A 20,311-nucleotide genomic window follows, 5' to 3' on the forward strand; every position below is an offset into this window, starting at 1 on the left:
TCCCCGCCATGCATTCCTCGTCACCTGCGATAGTAGCCTAAAGTTGGACTTATGGCCAGTGAAGAGCTATGGGACCTCCCCACACATGACCAGCTGTTGGTCCTTGGGCATCGTGGTTGGTGATTCGCTGATCCAGTACATAGGCCCAAGACTCTGAGCTATTTTATTCCTCTCATTCCCCTCTTTCTACCATGCCTACGCAAGTCCGATTCAATATGTCCTGGAATCGTTACGGTCTTGGTCAAGCTAACATCTTCTATGATGAAACACATCCGCTGCTATCGAGCTTTGTGCTACCACAGCATGTGGAAGAGGTTAAAAGATGTTTGACGGACTTTTCTTGCCTCGTCAATGAGAAGACGGATTCTTTTTCCAAAATATCTAAATATATGGCAGAGTATGTAGAACAGGGCCTGGATTCAGATCCAACTTGTAAAGCAGCAGAGATGATTCAACACGAAGTGCTCAGCAAAGTCGGTGGGGGCTATGACGAAACCGTCTGGCGAGAAATATTCGAAAAGCGCTTCTTCGATCAGCTTACCGACTCTCTGTCTGCATCTAAGGAAGATTCAAAACGGTGGGTTATCTGCTAAATTATGTACATCAATGCAGCTTACAGAATTTCCCAGAGTATCACGAAACAAGTACTACTATGACCAGGTTATACGGTATGCCTAACACCAAGTCTTGTCAACGCGCGTATTTGACCAAGACGAACAGGAGCAATGATCAGATTTGGACCTTATTTGAACCCGATAAAAATACAACAACCACGCGATTAAGGCCAGTGAAGAGCCCGAAACCCGATCAAGTCTTTTTCTTGCCGATTTACCACCATCATAATAACACCGGACTCCCGAAAGTGGTAGATCCAAAAGCTCGGCAATGGAACCACGGTGGGGACTCCCAAGCTATGGAGCCTTTCACCTGGTGGACACTTCAAAGACTGAACAAAGTTGGCCTTGAACCGTCTCCTTTCCGTATCTTTGATAAGTCTCCATTGGGGGCCAACCTTCGGTGCTATCCTTGGCTTGTAGTAGAGTATAAGAGAGAAAAGGATCAGAATGAAGCGCTCGAACGCGTTGTCATCTGCCAGGCCGCCAATGCCGCGGCTTGTGCGATTAGCCTGGTACAGCAGACAGCTCAATATGCTGTGAGACTTCCCAAACATGCACACATCCCTCCAATTCCTGCGATTACTACTGTTGGGTCTTTCATTACAGTTTGGCTTATGTATTTTGCGGAGGATTTTGATGCGCCATGTAGTCGAAGGGATACAGATGAGGTATTAACAAGAAGGCGCAAAGAAGGCTATGTACGTATTGCTGTCCTTGACCCATACACCATCAAAGCTTAGACTAATGTCGATAGGTCATGCGAGCGATTTGGAAAGGCGACGTTAAAAACCTTATAGACATTATGGCGTTTCAGATGATCCTTGATAGTGCACATACGTGGGCAACCCGAGTCTTCAAGCCTACCATCGCCTCGTACATCGAACAGTGGAAACATATTCACAGCGAACAAAAGACTGGTACGATGACGGACCTACTGCAAACGTCTGAGTCACATGCACTTCGTGAGAAGAAGATTGAAGAGCGAAGACTGGTCGTGCCTCTAGTTCGAGATCTCCTAGACGCCCATACTGGAATGGAATTGGACGACATGGCACATAAAAAGGTCACACCGCTGTTCCTTGGTATGCTTATGCATCAGATATGTTCCATGGAGAGAAATTCGATTTCTAGTCAAATTGAGAAAGCAGTAACGGAAAGGTTGCAGGTCATTGTTGCCGATGGTCTCACGCTTACGACCAAAGTTGAAGCCGTTCACCGAGTTCAGGCAACAGCAAAATTGTTGATCCGAGGTCATCGCGATGAAACAGCACAAACTGCAAGCTCAACACAAGAATCCGAAATGGAAGAGGTGTATGACGACGATCCACATGATTTTGACTATAACCCTATGAACTCTGAATCACGATCGAGATCCCCTTCAGACGCCCCTTTATATGATGGCGATACTTGGTCCGAGGTTGCAGTTTCCGTGGCTTCTACCTCAGCCTTTTCATTAAGATCCTTTTCCGAGGAGACGACGGTCTTATGGAAACATCCGAGCGATCCTGAAGCACCAAAGGCTGGAACAAGTAGCAAGAAGGGATCTGAAAGGCCTGGAAATCTTGATCGACAGTCCTCGCAGCTATCTGAGGGCTCTGACGACGAGACAACTCAGCCAAGCACGGCGGGCCATAAGCATGATTTCATCTTTTCATTCCCAAATTCAGGTTCTCCTCTTGAGCGGCTAGAAGGAAATTCTCTAGACGGACCACCGGTATTCGCAGGGCGATCATCACCCAGTCAAACAAAGTGGCCACGGGGACGAATGTTTGACCCGCCAAAGACTCAAAGGTCTCCCATGCATCGATGTGGCATAAGCCCATCCCCTCCTGCAAATGCAATGGCGAAAGAGTGCATTGACTTGACAAGTGACAGCCAAGCAGACCCTTCGAATACGGAGAATTGAAATACCACTGAAATACTAGGTGGTCCATCTTTATTCCGAAGGGTTTTAGGATACTCAGATTGTTATACAATCATTTATGGCAGCACGCTTTTCTATACCTATACATTCCTTCTACAAGCGTACTTTCAGATATCAGGCCTATGACTACTTCGACCTCACAATCAAGTTACAATTGAATTTGAATTAGACTGTTGCGGATTCATAATCTCTCAACATTATACCGGAGTAATTGTAGTCCGACTATGGCTCGGTTCCAATTAGTTTCCTCTGATATCCGACAGTGATCGGATATACAAGAATGCCCGTTGGTCGATTAGTCAGTATTGCACAGGCTTCATAATTCCTCAAGAGGTGTCGGCTATGTTACCTCTTATCTAAATCCCCGATTCCTGCGATATCGGGATTGGCAATAATGGGCATGATGGACTTCAACGTTACTGACTCGGAAAGCATTACATAACGCGGGACTGTTATTGTACACTATGGAGTATTCTATGTAGCGTAGAACTTAAAATTCCTGAAGGCCAGACTGGGAACCAGACAGAAATAATGAGAGCCACCAATTCTCTCCGCGACACTATCCGAGACGCACCTCTGGGACAAATTCTCAGATTCGCTACCAATAATCGCCTGTTCAAATATCCAGAAGAATACCCAGAATTTGAACTACCTGCTGCCTGGAATGACATACTCAATAGTGCCGATGTCAGAACAGCATGCCACACTGGGACTGACACCCCCTCGACCATCGTTGATCCGATACCCGATCAGAATATCATGGAAGGCCAAGATCTCGAGAGCAAAGTCCTAGACACTAACGGGCCTGCTGATGCCACGCCCAATGTTACTGAGAACGGAATCATTCTAGTTGGCTGGTACTCTGACCAAGACCCCGAAAATCCGCAGAACTGGTCGAACCTAAGTCGAGGCCTTATTGGCTTGATCATCTGCTTCTACACGTTCGTTGTTTATCTCAGTTCAGCTATATACTCACCCTCTGTTGAGGGTGTTAAGAAGAAGTTTGGAGTCAGCAACCTTGAAGCATCACTCGGTCTGGCTATATACGTTCTAGGCTACGGCATAGGTCCGTTGCTATTCTCTCCCCTCGGAGAAATCCCTCGTATCGGTCGTAATCCCGTCTACATTATCACCTTCGGTATTTTCGTCGCCATTTCGATTCCCACCGCCTTGGTCGATTCATTTCCAGGACTCGTCATCCTACGGTTTTTGCAGGGATTCTTCGGATCTCCATGCTTAGCCTCAGGCGGTGCGTCGTTGGGTGATATGTACGGGATGATACATATGCCCCTCGCTATGATTGCTTGGGTTGGTGCTATGTCGTGCGGTCGTAAGTGTTTCAGAAAATTTAGCTTTCTTGGAGATATACTGATTGCTCCGCAGCATCCCTTGGCCCTTTGATTAGTGCATATGCCGTTACAGCAAAAGAGTGGCGTTGGTCCTTATATGAGTCAATTTGGGTCTCAGCGCCAGTACTCATTGCTCTGTTCATCTTCATGCCAGAAACCAGCGCCCCTAACATCCTCCTTCGCCGAGCCGAAAGACTGCGCCGATTTGCCGGTAGTCAGAGGTTTCAGTCCCAAAGCGAGATCGATCAGGCACATCTTACAGTCTCAGGTATAGCTGTAGAGGCCTTGATCAAGCCTCTAGAGATCACCGTCAAAGATCCAGCAGTTTTATTTGTACAGATATACTCGGCTATTCTCTACGCCATATACTATTCTTGTAAGTAGTATGTGCCTCTGCTCTCCATTCACACCTGACCATATAGACTTTGAGGTCTTCCCGTTAGTCTTTCCCGTTTATTATGGCATGACTCTTGGAGAAGTTGGCCTTGTCTTCATTTGCATCGCCGTCGGGTGCACCTTGGCTATCATTTTCTATGGCCTATATCTGTATTACGTGCTCATACCACGAATGAAGAAGTCTGGCATCGCTCAACAAGAGGAGGTTCTCTCGCCTGGACTTGCTGCCTGCTTCGGCCCGACTGTTGGCCTATTCATATTTGCATGGACGGCTAGGGCGTCAATACACTGGATCGTGCCAGTCATTGGAGTAACGATCTATGCTGGCTCAATCTTCACAGTGCTGCAAGTAGTGTTTCTCTATGTCCCCATGACCTACCCTCAATATTCTGCTTCTTTATTCGCAGCCAACGACTTTTTTCGAAGTGCTTTAGCCAGCGGCAGTATTCTTTTTGCTCACCCACTCTACAAGAACCTTGGATTTGCAAAAGGCACAAGCCTTCTAGGAGGTCTGAGCGTCATTGGCATCTTTGGCATGTGGATCTTGTTCTTCTATGGTGCGAAGCTACGAGCCCTCAGCAAGTTCGCTACTTGATCTTAAGACAAATTCGCTTTTCTTTGCGATATCAACGGATGGAGACTGGCTGAAATTTTCTGGGCTCTGGCAAGCTACGACTGACAAATACACATTAGGCTCTTATTTGGAGTCTAGTAACGTGGTTGTATCGCAGGGATTTGGGGAAGGGAAAGAGCTTTTCTGGAAGGTGTGCAAAATAATGATGTGTTTTTACTCTTAGATCTATAAATACTTGGACAGAAACTTCTCCTCTCTAATATATTCACATACTCTTATATCTGCTTCAGCACTAAGTTCTTTATGCTGACTTAAGCTCTCGGCCATAAGTCTCAGCTGCAAATGATCCACCTAGCTAACAACTTAGACATTATACCACAGTGACTAACCATTCGCTACAGCATGAAGCTAATTGCTCTAGCACTATTATCTACGATGTTCCGGGAAAGTCAAGATACTTACACCGCATAGTCAGCCATTTTTCAGTAACCTTCCACGTGTCTTGTGGCTGGGAGTTACGTAGAGTGGTACAGATAGGAGCTGACTTTTCGACATTACTCTTGACCTCGTAGCAGCTATGGGCTGTCATTTCTGCATCATGAAGACTTGACAGTAGATGCTTCATCCGTCGTGGACACATGGCAGAAGTTCGATTGCGATGATCATGGGCTAATTTATTTGAGGTACTGATGACTATGCAAGCTTTTGTCACTGCTTGATTAATTGGCTTAGTTAAATGCCTCTGTTCCCGAAGCTTCCTTATCTCCAAACCAAGACCAGATATCGTGGAGCAGCAGAGCAGGGACCTCGTAAGCAGCGAAATGGCCGCCATGGCCATGTGCTGTTCTCTTTAGAACATTTCCTCCCCGCTTTGCCCAGTCCAACGGCATACGGTAAGTCAAGTCGTAAGGGAATTGACTGATAGCGACTGGAATCTCTACAAGGGGCAGGGTACCAAAATCTAGTGTTTCGAAACCCCCATCATTTTGAACTTCCTTATAGAACCGCATGCCACCGTATGGACCTTGGATCCAATACATCATGGACCAAGTAATGATCTCCTCGGGAGTCCATGCCATGATAGCTGGGTCAATGACCCTACTCATGATGGAATACATCCACATGGCGTTCCCAAGTGGCGAGTCCGTCATACCATATGCGACGGTGAGTGGCTCCGTGGACATGATGAGTCGGTATCCAGATCCCTGGTTCTCGTAGTTCTCTATAATCTTGATGTATGCAGTTTCATCAGGCGTTGCTTCTCCCTGTGCCAGACGACGAAGGTCGTTATTACTGGGCTGGATAATCCAGAAATTGCTGAGAGCCGAGATCACGTTCTTTGGGAAATGGTGGGCTTGGTAGCGAAGTATGACACCACCAAAATCTCCGCCTTGAATGACGTATCTGGAGTAGCCAAGCTGAAGCATCAGTTCGTTGAATGCAAAAGCAGCCGCTGTGGGACCAAAGCCTGGCTGTGCCGGTGCGGGAGAGAATCCAAAGCCTGGGATCGAAGGCGCAACGACGTGAAATGCTGGTACAGATGCATTTGGTGGGTTTGTTAGATCTCCGATAATGTTACCTACTTCGAGGAAGGACCCTGGCCATCCGTGAATGAACAGCAATGGTATCGCGTCGGACCTGGGTGAGCGGTGATGTACGAAATGCAGCGGTACAGAGTGGGTGGCGTTATCGATCTCAGGCTCAACAATAGTCGTAAACTGTTTGAATCTTTGAAAGTATCAGTAGTCGTGTTGAAATATCTGTTGTTATAATCCTTACCTCTTGTTGATAGAAGCTTCCGTCGCATTCCAATTATACTCATTCACCCAGAAGTCACGAACGCTTGTGAAGTTCTCAACCCCAGGGCCATCGCTTGGCAAATTTATGAACAATGGTGACCTTGTATGAGCAACTCGCTGCCGGGTGTCCTCAATAAAGTCTCGTTCAACATGAATCTGGAATGGCTTAGGATTCTTGGCAAAGGTGGCATTGACGTTTGGCAGCGAGAACGGCTCTGAAGCAGCACAAAAGAGAGGGCCAACGGAAAGGATAAGTACATGAAGGCACCGCATGATGACTTTTGACGAAAGACAGATTGAATCAGTGTCTGTTTTTCAGATGATACATTCTTATACATTTATTCTATGATGATTTGACCTTGTCAGATACTTCCTCGCCGTCCTTTCTGATTTATAAGCACTTCACCTCCTTTACGAGTGCTCTAAGGGTTTGATGGTTTTCTTTTATGTTGACGTGGCACCAAGAGAGTTGATTGGGTAATTTTACCGACGTCATGGGCATTGAGTAATCCATATGAGTAATCAGCGCCCTTCTGCTGGCAAGACAAACCATACTCGAATGGTAGTAGATTACAGCACTTCTCTCCATCCTTGGTAGCTCAGACGACGATCTTCTTCTAAAATGTTTGTAAGCGACTTTTTAGTATCGAATTTTCTCATTCGAAGGCTGACGATGTTCCCGGCGCTGTATCCGAGGCTGTCCGGATATAAATCACTGCGACACCCAATAATTGCGCATACATTACCTCCTCGACTGTCAGATTAAGTGCTTCGTATATATCAAACGAGAAACGCAACCCAGCGCAAATCGTGTAAGATCTATACACAAGGTCGTAGGGATGCCTGCTAAGTCTTACAGTTCTTCTTGCCAGTACAAATAAACTTCAGCACACCTTTCCAGCAGCAATCGATCTGCATGGAAGGAATTGCAAAGCAGTCAAGTCTCCAACTGATTCCCAGGACTGTATCCGAACGATCACGGATATTAGGCACCTGGAGCATTTGTAATCCTGGAGTCGCTGGTCGAAACTTTGTAAACCTCCACGTTATCATCAGCCCCATTCAATATGGTACCCTACAACGATCTTGGTCATAAATAGGCCTTGCCATAGTCCTATCAATTTTCTATGATTTATCAACTTACCCAAAGATATGCTGAGGCATATATCTTTCATTGACTATAGTCATGGCTACCGTTCAGTTTGGCATTTTGGCCTTTGCCTATCAAGTAATTGATGCCAGCGGTCCCATGGACCTCCTCAACTCGGCCAACAAGACGGCATTTCGTATTAATCGAGAGTATGGCCCCGTTAGCGATGAACTCATCTCACAGGCGCCGCAATTCATGTTCCACCATATTGGCGTTACAAGAGATCCCGTTAAGCTCGGCACCGGCCAGATGACTATCATCCCTACAGCCACTGTAGATAACTGTCCTGAGCTTGACGTCTTACTTGTTCCAGGACCTTACCTCGGCAACTTCGATCTGCACCCAAAGCACGCCGACTTCATTTGCAAACATGTCGCTGCCAGGAAGTTGCTCTTTACAAGCTGCACCGGAGCTAGCCTTGTCGCATCCACGGGTGTTTTGAATGGGAAGACAGCTACTGTCAACAACATCGAGTTCGATTGGGTCCGCAACCGTTGGCCTCAGGTCAACTGGACAAGAGAGAGAAAATGGATCATTGATGAGAACATTTGGACTGGATCTGGTGCTGTAGCCGCTATGGATATGGTGGCCTATTGGCTCAAAGAGAATTATGGTCTGCCTGTGCTTGTTCAGGCTGCCTCAACCCTGGACTATGAACCTCGGGATGCGGATGGTCTATTCAGTGTTTTGCCTCAAAGATATGATTCGAAGGGAAAACAGACAGCTACTCACATATTTAAGTACTACGATTCTTAGATAGCACGACTGTCACATTAGAGAAAGCACCAAGTTACGATAGAGTACACTATGCGGAGTTCATGCGGCGGATTTAATAATAAACCCGTTTAGTTACCTGAAAAGTCTCCGATTTCAGCAGCCTTTCTCCATCATTGTTCCGTCTCGGGCCGCTTCCCCTCCGACCTATAGGTAGTCGCCGCTTATGCTCCCCGCTTATATGTCGATCTGTGACATCCTATGAGTGGTATATCAGAATCCTGAGTATTGGGGTAATTGACGGCCAGCGGTGGGTTACAAGCCTTCGCTTTCAGCTTCTAGCCGCTTATGCTGGCTTACAAGATCGCCAACCCCAGACTTTCCCTGACCTTCCGAGTATGGTCTTAGCAAATAGGGAAGTCGTCCTCGTACCAGCCTCGATCTATGTCACCAAATAGTGACGTAGCTTACAAACATAACGTTATGAGTCTACAGCTGTAACGGCACAAACGCAACCCTACTAATTGAGTACTGAATAAGATGGGAGCGTAACAAGTGCCGGTTTCCGTTCACCATTTAACCTCGTACTGTAGAGGAGCCAATTAAAATTATGCATTTGAACGGAAACCTCACTGAGCCACGCGTCGCTACCCATCATATGGTGGTAATTGAACCAGTAGCTAGTATGATAGCATACGACAACTTCTCCTGACACATCTGATGATTGCGGAGTCCGCAGAACCCCAATTTCAATGCATCAGGCATGGCTACCAAATAGATACACACGACTGTTCAGGAGCTGGAAGTCCTAGAATAAGTCACATGGCTCACATTTTAATGAGACTTGTCCTGAGTAGCCTCCCCGAGGGTCCGACTTAATCTATGGCGTATGACTTCATGATACGAACTTTTGTGACTCGGATGTAACACTTTCCGCTTATGAGCACGTTGCTTTATGGCTGTGTTGGCTGTCGGTGCAGAATTGTCTCCGTTGAGCCCCCAGTGACCTACGATTGGAAAAGCAGGTGGGAACTTTACAGATATATAAAGGTTCGCGGATCCCCGGACTTGTCATGATATTCCACACTTCATAACCTTATTCACACGGACAAATACCCATACAACCACAAAGATTCATCACTCGAAGAGATCTACCTCAATATGCAGTTTAGTAACCTTCTCTCTACTGCCACCTTGGCCACGATGGCTATGGCTGCCTCTGTCCAGGTCAACTTGTCAGTTCGCCTGCATTTATCACAGTGTGTCGGATTATCTAACCAAATTTTAGTTACTCCGACACTGGATGCCAGAACTTCATCGGGTCTCGCTTCATTGACTTTGACCCAAACCAGGGCGGCACATTCCATAGCGGTGGTCCCTCAGGCTCCCGTGGTGGTCTGTTTGTCAACTCCAACGGAGATAACCTCGCTTGTGTGTTTCTCACCTTCGATCCCTATTTGTCCTCTATGCTGACTCTGAAACCTGCAGTCCGTGGGTTTAGCAACCACGCTGATGGTAGCAGCCCTTTCACTGGCAACGTCGTTGATGGTGAATGCATTGGTACCCTCAATGGTGTTGTTGCCGTCTTCATCGTCTGAGTGGCATATGCTTCATGAAGCTGACAAATGACATCATCTACGGAAGAAGGTTGCACGAGCTACTGACAAAGAAATCCGGATGGTCGATATGAGGGTGAAATGGCATATTCAACATATGGGTCATTCAAAGTAGTCACAATCGTTATACTAAATTCACTCGTTATTTAAATTCCGTCTCCTGACTCCCAAGCCCGCCTCTCTACCGCCAATTCCTCGCTATAATCACCAAACTCGCTGAACACGTCAGACATCATTTCGTTATGTCTCCTTGGCCACCGAAAGCTTTCAAACATGCTCTTAGTGTAGTCCCAATACTCAGGATAGTATCCCGCTGTTTCCCAATCTATAATTCCACTTAACTGCCATCCTCTAACTCCAGCAGAATTGCTAATCCGCTCCACCATAATGTTTCGAGGATTGAGGTCTCCGTGGGTAAAACAAATCTGGTGCCCACGTCGGCTGGGCTCGTCAGAGAAGCGTAGATTTTGGCTAAACGACGCTTCATCTGGAAAGGGTCCGACGGCAGACCAATCTCGAATGCGCGGATCGCGGCAGGCTTCACCCAAGGTATTGCAGATAGCCATATTATGATTGGCCGGCTTGGGAATGTCCCGCATTTGTGACACACAATCCTTGAGCTGAACAGAGAGGTTGGCGTAGTCTTGGTCAGAAAGCGCATCCCGACATATCGCCAATGGTGTGCCTGGAACCCTAGTCATGAGGAGATAACTCGAATCATCCTCGTCATTGTTCTGGCACACTATATCTAAGGCTCGTGGCGCAGGAATTGTTGTCTTTTGTTCCAAGATCTGGAGGGCATTATACTCGTTCCTCAGAGTATCCAGGTTGGAGTTAAACTTGAGGTATAGTCCAAAAGGTAACTTCTGGACTTGCGCATCTCCATCTTTTCTGTAGAAGCAGCTTCCCAGCTTTCGCAACAGATCGTAGGCCGTAATACGAATTTTTGATGTAAATAACCGCCACAAAAGTATTATTGGGCGTACGAATGTGTGTCCCAGGCCAAGATTACTTGAACGCATGCGGACTGGGGACTGCTGTTGGGGGGCATATTTGGTGGTTTTCGGCTCGGAGACCAGACCAGGGGCGATGGTCCTTGCAAGATTCACAAGCTGGAGACTTCTGGAGAATCGGGCGTGGGAACCATTTAACCGTGCATCGACCTTATCGATTCCCTGCCGCGAATGGTCACCCAGCAAAGCAATAGGGCCGTTCACATCGACAGGTTGCTCATCATCAACACGAACATGCTCAACTCTGAACTAGCCACTGTTATTAGGACTGATGTTCTCTTTTGGACAATACCTCTTAACTCGATCATGGATGAAGAAAATCGCATTAATTTGACGAGTCCGCGCTGGAAGGAGTCCTGCACGCTCCGACGGACAAGCCAATGGGTATGATAAGGTGAATATATCTCGGCTCTGTCGATGAAGAGACGCCACCAATCGAAGTATTGAAGGCCAAAGAATGCTTCTAGGAGCTTCACAATACGTGGCTAGTCTTAGCGTTAGACGTGAGGGTATGTATAAGCGACAGAAACAAAACGAACTGACCTCCCCTTTGAGCCACGCAGAGGGTACAGGTAATACCGGGGCGACTACCAAGGGGTCCCAGAGGCTACCCTGTTTGCCCGTCACGCAGCAGATACGTCCGTCTCGCTTTTTGATGGCATTGATCTCATCATGCGAGGGGGCTCGTGGATGCGTGCCCGAGATGACTACATCCGGTCGAGTAAGTGAGTGGCGTTATCTCAAGCGGAGAGAAGATACTAACCTGAATCAATAACATAAATCCAATCAGCAACCAGAGAACTGGCATGTTCGTCGGCACTCAGCCGGTGTTGTACGTAATTTGCAGCCACCTGAGGTTGAACAGCCTCGAGAATGTAGGCGCGTAACAAAGCTGGAGCCGGATGCTCAAGTGAGATATGATCCACTAAGTCGGGTGCTTTGTGTACGTCTGGTGACGAAGGACTCATGATTTCTGTATCTGTGGCTGTGATAAGGTTAAGAGATCAAACAAGGCTTCAGCCCCATGGCCAGAAAGGTAAACAACGCCAAAACAACACGGACAGGCAAAATAATCGTTGCCCTCACTGTGTCCTAGGATCTTGCTTTTGGCTGAGATGTCTGTATCGTTGATTCATAGACACTACCCTGTAGTACTACAATGGCAGCTGTTTTTGGAGCTACTGATAGTGCAGGTGAAGTTCGGCGCACGAAATGTTTTGAGAGAAGACGTTGTCTAGGGTGGATGTCGCGCGGCAAGAAAGATGCCATCATTGGATATTTGGACATTAAAGTGGGACGCCCTCCTCCAGGCAGCATCACATCACCTATAAACAACTCGCTCACGTAACTTTCACTTCATCAGCGACTTCATCATCGAGTCTCCTCTCTTCATTAACGCAATGGGCTCTCTTCCTCTCACCAGCATCACAGTGCCGCCAGCACAAGGCCAAACGCACTCTCACACCGTCGTGTTCCTGCACGGTCGAGGAGATAACGCTGCCAACTTCTCCAGCTCACTCCAATACTCGCGCGACTCCCAAGGCCGCACGCTTGCCGACGCTTTCCCTTCTTTTCGATGGGTATTTCCCCAAGCACCTAAAAGAAAATGCGCCAGTTCACCCGACGTGTGGAATCAGTGGTTCGATGTCTGGAACGTGAGGAATCTGTCGGAAAATGAAGATCTCCAGGCAGAAGGGCTCAAAGAAGTCGTGCCCATAATTCGCGATATTCTGGCCAAAGAAGCAAATGACTTGGGCGGGAGGTGGGATAAGGTCATTTTGATGGGCATCAGCATGGGCTCTGCGACGAGCGTGCACACTTTATTCAACCTCGACATCCCGACCCCAGACAAAAAATTGGGCGCCTTTATTGGCTTCAGCGGCCGTTGCCCGTTTGCCGGGCGATCACTCGATGAGATGCGCAAGACACTTCAACTCGATTCCTCCCCGACGCACAGCGACGTCCTCAAGAACACGCCTATGCTCTTGGAACATTGCGTCGATGATCCGTTAGTATTGGTGGATTGGGGCAGGAGGCAGTGTGAGATTCTGAGAGGTCTCGGAGCGAATGTGACTTGGAGGGAGTATGGCAGCGGAGGACACTGGTTTAATTCACCTCAGGGCATGGATGATGCGATAGCGTTTTTAAAGGCTGTTCTTTAGATGCTAGACTGAGAGACTTGTTTGTATCTACCTTGGGGATTGCAGCCAAGCTCATTCTCATTCACCGCTTGCCGCGACCGGCACCAATTTCGTTGATCACAACAGTTGATCCTGCTGTGTTCTCATTCGAAGACGCAACGACTGAGTAATGTCGGGAATTAATAAGATGTTGTTGTAACCAAGACTGACAAATTTGTATCAAGGAGGGCTGTGAAATGAATGGGAAATGGGCACTTTTGTTATCTGGGCGCCGCATTGAGGTTTGCGCAGCAGAATGGGGAGCTGCGCGTAGTAATCACTGGAGTCCAGTGCCGGTTGGCCAAAAACGCGCTACAGCCATTGGCATGGGGCGTGAGAAAGTGGGCGTTGGGCCATTCAGGGAGATTTCTAAAACTGAAATGTGACATTCTTTTGTTCCATTGCTAGCCTCTTATGACGTGTTAAAGGTCCAGACCAAGCCCTGATGGCCCATATGAAGTAAGTGGTGCTGGCGTTGAGGCTGAGTCTTGTTTTAGCTGGCAAACAAAAGTGTTTGGCGAGCTTTTGGTCGGGACCAAGGCATCAGCCGTGATCGAGATGATTGGACTAGCCTGATGAATCTCGGAGAAAAAGGCAGTGCTTACCCGCTCTCTAGGCATAAGAATTAATTAAATGAGTTCACATGCCGTCGAGGCAACGCAATTCAAGGACCCCGAAAGCCCTTTTCCCCGAATTGAGTCCCATTGCGCGAGGGTGCTACGTAGCCCGGGGCAGGTAAGAAAGCATCTAACTTTTACTCAAAGAGACAAAAGAATCACGGTAGACTCTTTGCTATTTTCGTGGACCCCTTGGTCCAGACTTTTTGGCAGCTAGGTTCACTGTCAGAAGCTTTCTTGCTCCCCAAAAGTAGCGCATCTTTCTAGCGTAGGGTACCCCGTAGTCCCCTGCAAGCTCAGCAGATCAGTTTACGGGGTCCGCGCGCGATATTGTCTAGTCTGGGTTGATGCCGTCGGATAATCGGCAAGTAAGACCACATCACCCCCGAATTCTAATTGGCCAGGTCGTACATTTTCAACATTGTCTGAACCCTCGAGCTAATGAAGCCTCCAGAATCGTACCCTGAGATTGCAGAATGGCTGAGCCTCACTATTACGAGTTTTACGAGACAGCAGGGCTGAGTTTAATTCTTTAGAGGTTACGGGATGGAGAATGCCCAGCCATGGACTGCTACTTTGTGACGCAGCTCCGGGTGCCAGGGCTGACACAGGTGCCGTCCTTGGTCGACTTATAAGTACGATAGCCCTGACACTTAGCTTGTTGTTTATCCAGAATTAAGGCATAAACTCATACCCGACAGTTCTCATTCATCACTTGTGTTCGCAGCCTAAAACTTAACCTTATAAACGGCAGTTATCCCCTTACCCGACAGCTCTGCTGCAAACAAGCACTTCCAATCCCTAACTGTTTCCACGTCAACATCCCAACCATGGAGAGACACGACATGCTGTACTCCGACGTAGAGTCCGCATCCTCATCAACATACCAACACTCCCAGACAGACATCTCTATCGTATCAGCATCCACAGCTCCATCGACTGTTCTTCCAGACGAGGGTATCATCTCAAGGACCTATGACGCTGCCAAAACCCTGTCGCACATAAAATGCCCTCACCAACTACAGAAGGACCGCCAAAGGAACAGCCCCGACAACACGGCCACAAAGGCAGCTTTCAAACATGACTACCAATCATATGCCCAAACATCTCACATGGGTATCCTTGACCCAGCATACAAAGTCTTTGTTAGCAAGAAGGGTTATGGATCCTTGATCTACAAACTTCACGCCAGGACCGTAGTCGTCGCTGGTGATCCACTATGCTCAGAGTTCCATCGCCAAGCGCTATTCAGTGAGCTTCGCCGTTATCGCTGGGCGCGCGGTCTATCACTTGCATTCGTCGGTATTAGCGAAGAGTTTGCCAAGTACGCACACCAACAAGGATGGGCGACGATGCATTTCGGCCACGAAGCCGTCCTCAACCCTCTAACCAACAAGGTCCTCCGCAAGCAAGCAGGCAAACGCATCCTCTCCCAGAACAAGCAGCTTCTCGACCCAAAACGTGGCGGTGTCACAATGAACTTTTATAGTCCCGCTGTAAATGAGACAGATCCCGAGCTAGAACGACAGCTGCAGGAGCTTTACGACGATTGGAGGGAGGACCGAAACCGGAAGCATGGAGATGGCTCACAGGCTTTTGTCACTGTCTACGATCTCTTCTCTCTCCCCGAATCCACAATTTTCTTATACACTTCCGACCGCGACGGCAAGATCAACGGACTAGCGACGCTACGAGAACTTGGCGCAGAGAGAGGATACCACCTCGATCCTTGCATCGCATCCCAAGATGCACCACGAGGAATTTCAGATCTGCTTGTTGTCACTGCCATGGAGATGCTCAAAGCTTCCGACGTGGGCTACATGAGTCTTGGAATCGAGCCCCTCGACGAGGTTCAAGAGGTCACGGGGTCATCGAAGCTTGTGTCACGGCTCTGGAAGGATGGCTACAACCAGATGATTCAGTCAGTGCCCGTGACAGGCAAAGCAGCATACTTTAAGAAGTTCTGCCCAGATGAATCGCTTACTTCGAAACTTTATATCTGCATACCCAGCAAAGGCATCCCCGTTCGGAGATCAATCGCGCTACTTCAATTCGCGAACATGAACCCCAGCCAGCTATTTACTCAAATACACTTAGGGGATCGGCATAAGGAGAAGGAAGCACCACAATCAGCATGAGATTTTCTACTTTTTGTCTTTCTTTTTGTATAATACCGTCACTTATATATACCGGGAGCGGGGATACCATTCTATCATTTAGTTTCTTTTGTCACATAGATAGACCAATTTTATGCAGCGTTCCATGATTTCAACATTGATCTTCCATCAAATTCTTCTATAAAGTATTGAATGTTCTCGATTACCTTGCAGGAGCCCTCGCACCCAGCTTTCTTGATATTGATATATCATGCATATTGAACCTTCGGGCCGGTGGCACGTTTAACAAAGAGAAATGATACTGGAGAACGACACCTTTTTTAGACTGGACCGTTGTTCGAACCGCCTGAAAACAGCAGTGTTTACCTTGACATGCCTTATCTTTGTTGAGGCTATGTGCATATTGCCTTTGGAAACCTGAGGTTGATTGGCATTTTTCAGTGTGTTGGGTTGATATGTCTGGTTGAGATTTCATAAGCTTTAACTGTCAATCAACCGGCAGTATTGGTCCTAATTCTTGTTTTGCCCCATAACATCACAGCACTCAAACGGCACTCGGAACATAGGCTGGCTATGTTTATGAAATATAACCATATGGAAAGTCCTTATTATCATGATAAACGTGGAACTAGTCTTGTGTAACTGGAAAGGTTGGATAATATGTGGAGCGCTGTAGACTGTTCTAGATATTGTCTTGCTCCAGGCTTTCCTACGAAGGAAACGGGGGTCAGATCCCAAAGCTTAGGTGTAACCCAGTAATAGGTCGCAGCACGTATCATTGCTCAAGCTTCCGCTTTGGTACTCACAGGTTTGTGGAATGACGGAACACTTCATAGATGAAAAAAGTGCTACAACCTTGGGGATATTCATGATCAACAGGCCGCGTGATTCTAGGTAAGTAACACCGCAGCCCAAATCCAAGCGGTGGAACAGAAAAAAGCTTGATTTCAACGAGACCTAGCTCCAGAAAGCTTCAATCGCGTCTAGTGCTGACGATGGCACGGCCCTTTGTATCACGATGTGGCGTGCCGAAGCTGACTCGGGTATCGCCGATCGGGTATATCGGGATTGACGTAAAGCCTCACTGGCACATAAATGATGCTTCAAGCCGTCCAAGCAAACCCCGCCACTTTCGTTTGATACCGTGCCACTTTGAAGCTATTTTAAGAACTACCTTGGCTCTACTACTGACGTTGACGTAATGAGGGCCGACAATATATCTATGCAGGGAGGAGGATACTACAATGAGAACTCTGCTCTTCAAGGGCAAGCCATAGATAAGTCACTAGAGCTACTTGACCCTTCTGCTAACCAGGGTATGATACCTTTCATGATGGATTCATTGACTTTGCCTTCATCCGGCTGATATAAAACGTCACAGGTCCATCAATAACCTTGGCTGACTATGGCTCCTCTGAGGGCAAGAACTCGTATGTATCTTCCTCATGGCGGTTCATCAAAATCACTAACCTTTGACATCAGTGTTCGGCTTTTTTTCGCAGTACCTAAAAAGGATCCCTTCCGTTACATCAGCAACATTGATCTTCAATGATACGCCATCAAACGACTTCTCCAGTTTGACGTCGACGATTCATCAAAACTGGGAAATCCTCTCACAAAACGGGAAGGTCTTCATAAATAGTCTATTGTCTCCGAGGTCGTACTTTGAGCAAGTTCTGCCTGATGGCTTTGTTGATGCTGGGTTTAACTTTACAGCTCTGCATTGGCTGCGCAACATGCCCGATGCATCTTCAACCCCCTCGTCGCTATCTACTGCGGCTCACGTGGACTTTGTCGACTTCCTTCTAGTGCGCCATAAAGAAATACGCCCTCATGGAACTATGACGATTTGTGTTCCCAGTGACGGTGACATCAGCGTTCTGCCGACCTTTCGATGCTTCGAGACCAGTCTTCGCAGTCTCTACGACAAGTATCAGGTCGACCCAGCCATCGCAAGTCGTCTTCCTATGTACTTTAGGACATCGGAGGAGATACTGACATCTATCGCTGCCGTCGATAAGAAGTGGGGCATCAGGAGCCTTCATACCCTACCACTAATGCATACCTCATGGTCGCCTGAGGTGATTGAGGCAAGCTCTGACGAATTTAAAGCGACTGCTCGGAAGAGATACACAGATGCGGTTGCCGGCTTCGCACTCGCAGCGTGTTCCCAATTTTTCATCGATGGTCTCAAACCTCAAGGCCACCGTGGTCCAAGGCCTGTAGAAGAGGCAATACGTCTGAGTGAGGAATTCATGACGGACCTGACTACTACATTCAAAACCGAGTTTCTCCGTACGCACTGTATGGATAAGGTTGGGTTCACATATACGCTGCTAGAGCTGGAAAGATTGTAAATTGTACACGTCTCATATCAGCCTGTTGTCTCATGGTCCAAAGACTTGAAACTGGAAGCTGGAATGTTTCTATATTTCTTAACATTTCCTAAATAGCTATATCAGCCCATATTCAAGTTCAATCACTCTGAGTTGCACTCGTTTCAACCAGCCCATACCCTACCAACTTCAAAGAGGCTTTTAGACGGGGAAATGTCTTGGGCAGTATCGTGCATGGGTTGATTTTGGAAGGCCGATTCCGCGTATTCGCTGTCTGGCCACCTGGGAGTTTCTAATAGGCCCAGGGTGCATGTGTTCGGCCTCCTACATGCATTAGCCAAGGTCGGCTGGGACAAAATGAGGAGGCATAAAGCGCCAATTGGCTGCTCTTTTGAGGCCAGCTTTGGAACCAACAGTAATTAATTTGCCACTACAACCCAGTTTACCAAGACTCTGATTGCTGTTTTGTCTTCGTTTCCCACTACATAATGCACTGTTAGTCTCGCAATTTGCTGCAAAATTGCTTCGGTTGTAACACTCTTACCTCACCGAAACCTTCCCACCATGGCCGAACTTGCGACAGACATGTGTTCACCAGAACTAGTGGACGACAACGTGGAGTCTGGTGCACTTGTCAAGACCCTGTCGCCAACGGATGAAGTAGTGAATGGAAACGCTGCTGAAGAGAGGTTTTTGGGTAAAAAGCTAAAGAAGAAGAAGGAGAAGAAGGAGAAAAAGAAAAAGGAGAAGGGAAAATCTCTTTTATTTAATAGCCAAGGCACTATCTTTGCAGAAGAGTCTTTAGCTGTCGAGCCAGTCACGTCGACAGAGGATCGAGAACAGTTGGTTGCTGTTCCTGAGGAGTTGGACATCCTGGACACCGCAATGCCTGAAGAGGATCCAGTTCTAGAGGCCGAGAGCGTTCATGGACCATCAGCTGAGTCCCCCTTCTCAGGGCATATCAATGGTGGTAAGTTTGCATTTGCTGTTTCTGGCATGACTCTCACACTTTACAGTCATTGAGCATGATATGCCACCACCAGCGCCTCCGCCACCAGCGCCTGAGCCACAGGAGCTCATATATCTCCCATTCAGCGCCCAACATAAGCTCATGGTGCACCTACAGGAGCGCCTTGAGACAATGTGCTTTTCCTTTGCCCAGCGTGTCCTCCCGCATGCTCTCGAAAGCCGCGGTTGGGATTGTCCAGAAATGCTACAGCTGCACCTCTGGATGAAAGACCCCGCTTTCCAGCACTACATGGAACAAAATGTGCCTGACATGGAACGTCGCCTTCAGATGATCGATTTCGCTATCGAGATTCGGCGCTGCGCTGTGAATCGCAAGCGGATTGATACGACTGTGTTGGAAGCTCTTCTCTCCTCCGCTTTGGACTTAGCTAAAGTTCTCGAGGAGCAATCCTCAGTCGATGAGCTTGAACAATTAAGAGACCGTGTCATCCAAACCACTCATCGCCTTGCCGAGGAAACTCAGGTAATGCAGGCCAGATACGAGACAAAGTTGCAGGGAATCGCCGCTGCTCGGGCAAGGTTGGATGTCATGGAGGAGGGGAACAAAACCTTGCTTGCCAAGAGGCTGGAGAAAAGTCGTTCTGCAGCCAATGGCAGAATCATCATGCTTATACGTGAGGCGGGATGCTCAACTCCAAAGGCAGCTTTGCCTGGAGCGTCAACAACGAGATCTTGTCTTGATTGGATGAACGATCTCGAGAGTAGCTTGGCTCTGGGTGAGGATGATGATGAGGACTTTGTGGGTTAGGAAAGTGGTTGAATAGCAAGCATCAACTGCCGACAGTAGCTTTACTGATTCCATATTGTTGTCAATCTAGTCAACCACCATCATCATTACCTGAACCCATGTCGTCAGTGATGCTTAGCTCATTGAGTTTCT

At 47.7% G+C, this 20,311-nt stretch overlaps 10 protein-coding genes across 10 annotated transcripts; 8 read left to right on the forward strand and 2 right to left on the reverse strand.

Moving 5' to 3' along the window:
* Positions 1-215: 215 nt before the first annotated feature.
* On the forward strand, positions 216-2,523 carry FMAN_11624 (uncharacterized protein; the record flags this gene model as incomplete). The annotated part of the gene is made up of 4 exons (XM_041834461.1): positions 216-577; positions 630-668; positions 721-1,315; positions 1,372-2,523. The coding sequence occupies 4 exons, from the start codon at positions 216-218 to the stop codon at positions 2,521-2,523; spliced, it is 2,148 nt and encodes a 715-aa protein (XP_041684723.1).
* Positions 2,524-3,072: 549 nt separating this feature from the next.
* On the forward strand, positions 3,073-4,881 carry FMAN_11625 (uncharacterized protein; the record flags this gene model as incomplete). Its single annotated transcript, XM_041834462.1, has 3 exons — positions 3,073-3,871; positions 3,925-4,266; positions 4,313-4,881. The coding sequence occupies 3 exons, from the start codon at positions 3,073-3,075 to the stop codon at positions 4,879-4,881; spliced, it is 1,710 nt and encodes a 569-aa protein (XP_041684724.1).
* A 707-nt stretch (positions 4,882-5,588) lies between these two features.
* On the reverse strand, positions 5,589-6,932 carry FMAN_11626 (uncharacterized protein; the record flags this gene model as incomplete). Its single annotated transcript, XM_041834464.1, has 2 exons — positions 5,589-6,588; positions 6,640-6,932. 2 exons carry the CDS (start codon positions 6,930-6,932, stop codon positions 5,589-5,591), a joined length of 1,293 nt encoding a protein of 430 aa, XP_041684725.1.
* A 913-nt stretch (positions 6,933-7,845) lies between these two features.
* On the forward strand, positions 7,846-8,565 carry FMAN_11627 (uncharacterized protein; the record flags this gene model as incomplete). The annotated part of the gene is made up of 1 exon (XM_041834465.1): positions 7,846-8,565. The coding sequence occupies one exon, from the start codon at positions 7,846-7,848 to the stop codon at positions 8,563-8,565; it is 720 nt and encodes a 239-aa protein (XP_041684726.1).
* A 1,161-nt stretch (positions 8,566-9,726) lies between these two features.
* Positions 9,727-10,121, forward strand: FMAN_11628 (uncharacterized protein; the record flags this gene model as incomplete). Its single annotated transcript, XM_041834466.1, has 2 exons — positions 9,727-9,758; positions 9,812-10,121. The coding sequence occupies 2 exons, from the start codon at positions 9,727-9,729 to the stop codon at positions 10,119-10,121; spliced, it is 342 nt and encodes a 113-aa protein (XP_041684727.1).
* Positions 10,122-10,285: 164 nt separating this feature from the next.
* FMAN_11629 (uncharacterized protein) lies at positions 10,286-12,120 on the reverse strand (the record flags this gene model as incomplete). The annotated part of the gene is made up of 3 exons (XM_041834467.1): positions 10,286-11,401; positions 11,453-11,859; positions 11,916-12,120. The coding sequence occupies 3 exons, from the start codon at positions 12,118-12,120 to the stop codon at positions 10,286-10,288; spliced, it is 1,728 nt and encodes a 575-aa protein (XP_041684728.1).
* A 432-nt stretch (positions 12,121-12,552) lies between these two features.
* FMAN_11630 (uncharacterized protein) lies at positions 12,553-13,314 on the forward strand (the record flags this gene model as incomplete). Its single annotated transcript, XM_041834468.1, has 1 exon — positions 12,553-13,314. One exon carries the CDS (start codon positions 12,553-12,555, stop codon positions 13,312-13,314), a length of 762 nt encoding a protein of 253 aa, XP_041684729.1.
* Positions 13,315-14,779: 1,465 nt separating this feature from the next.
* On the forward strand, positions 14,780-16,087 carry FMAN_11631 (uncharacterized protein; the record flags this gene model as incomplete). The annotated part of the gene is made up of 1 exon (XM_041834469.1): positions 14,780-16,087. One exon carries the CDS (start codon positions 14,780-14,782, stop codon positions 16,085-16,087), a length of 1,308 nt encoding a protein of 435 aa, XP_041684730.1.
* A 1,384-nt stretch (positions 16,088-17,471) lies between these two features.
* On the forward strand, positions 17,472-18,423 carry FMAN_11632 (uncharacterized protein; the record flags this gene model as incomplete). The annotated part of the gene is made up of 2 exons (XM_041834470.1): positions 17,472-17,496; positions 17,549-18,423. The coding sequence occupies 2 exons, from the start codon at positions 17,472-17,474 to the stop codon at positions 18,421-18,423; spliced, it is 900 nt and encodes a 299-aa protein (XP_041684731.1).
* Positions 18,424-18,966: 543 nt separating this feature from the next.
* On the forward strand, positions 18,967-20,179 carry FMAN_11633 (uncharacterized protein; the record flags this gene model as incomplete). The annotated part of the gene is made up of 2 exons (XM_041834471.1): positions 18,967-19,372; positions 19,419-20,179. 2 exons carry the CDS (start codon positions 18,967-18,969, stop codon positions 20,177-20,179), a joined length of 1,167 nt encoding a protein of 388 aa, XP_041684732.1.
* Positions 20,180-20,311: the final 132 nt, after the last annotated feature.

The sequence above is a fragment of the Fusarium mangiferae genome (assembly GCF_900044065.1).
Source record: "Fusarium mangiferae strain MRC7560 genome assembly, contig: FMAN_scaffold008, whole genome shotgun sequence".
Classification (NCBI taxonomy): domain Eukaryota; kingdom Fungi; phylum Ascomycota; class Sordariomycetes; order Hypocreales; family Nectriaceae; genus Fusarium; species Fusarium mangiferae.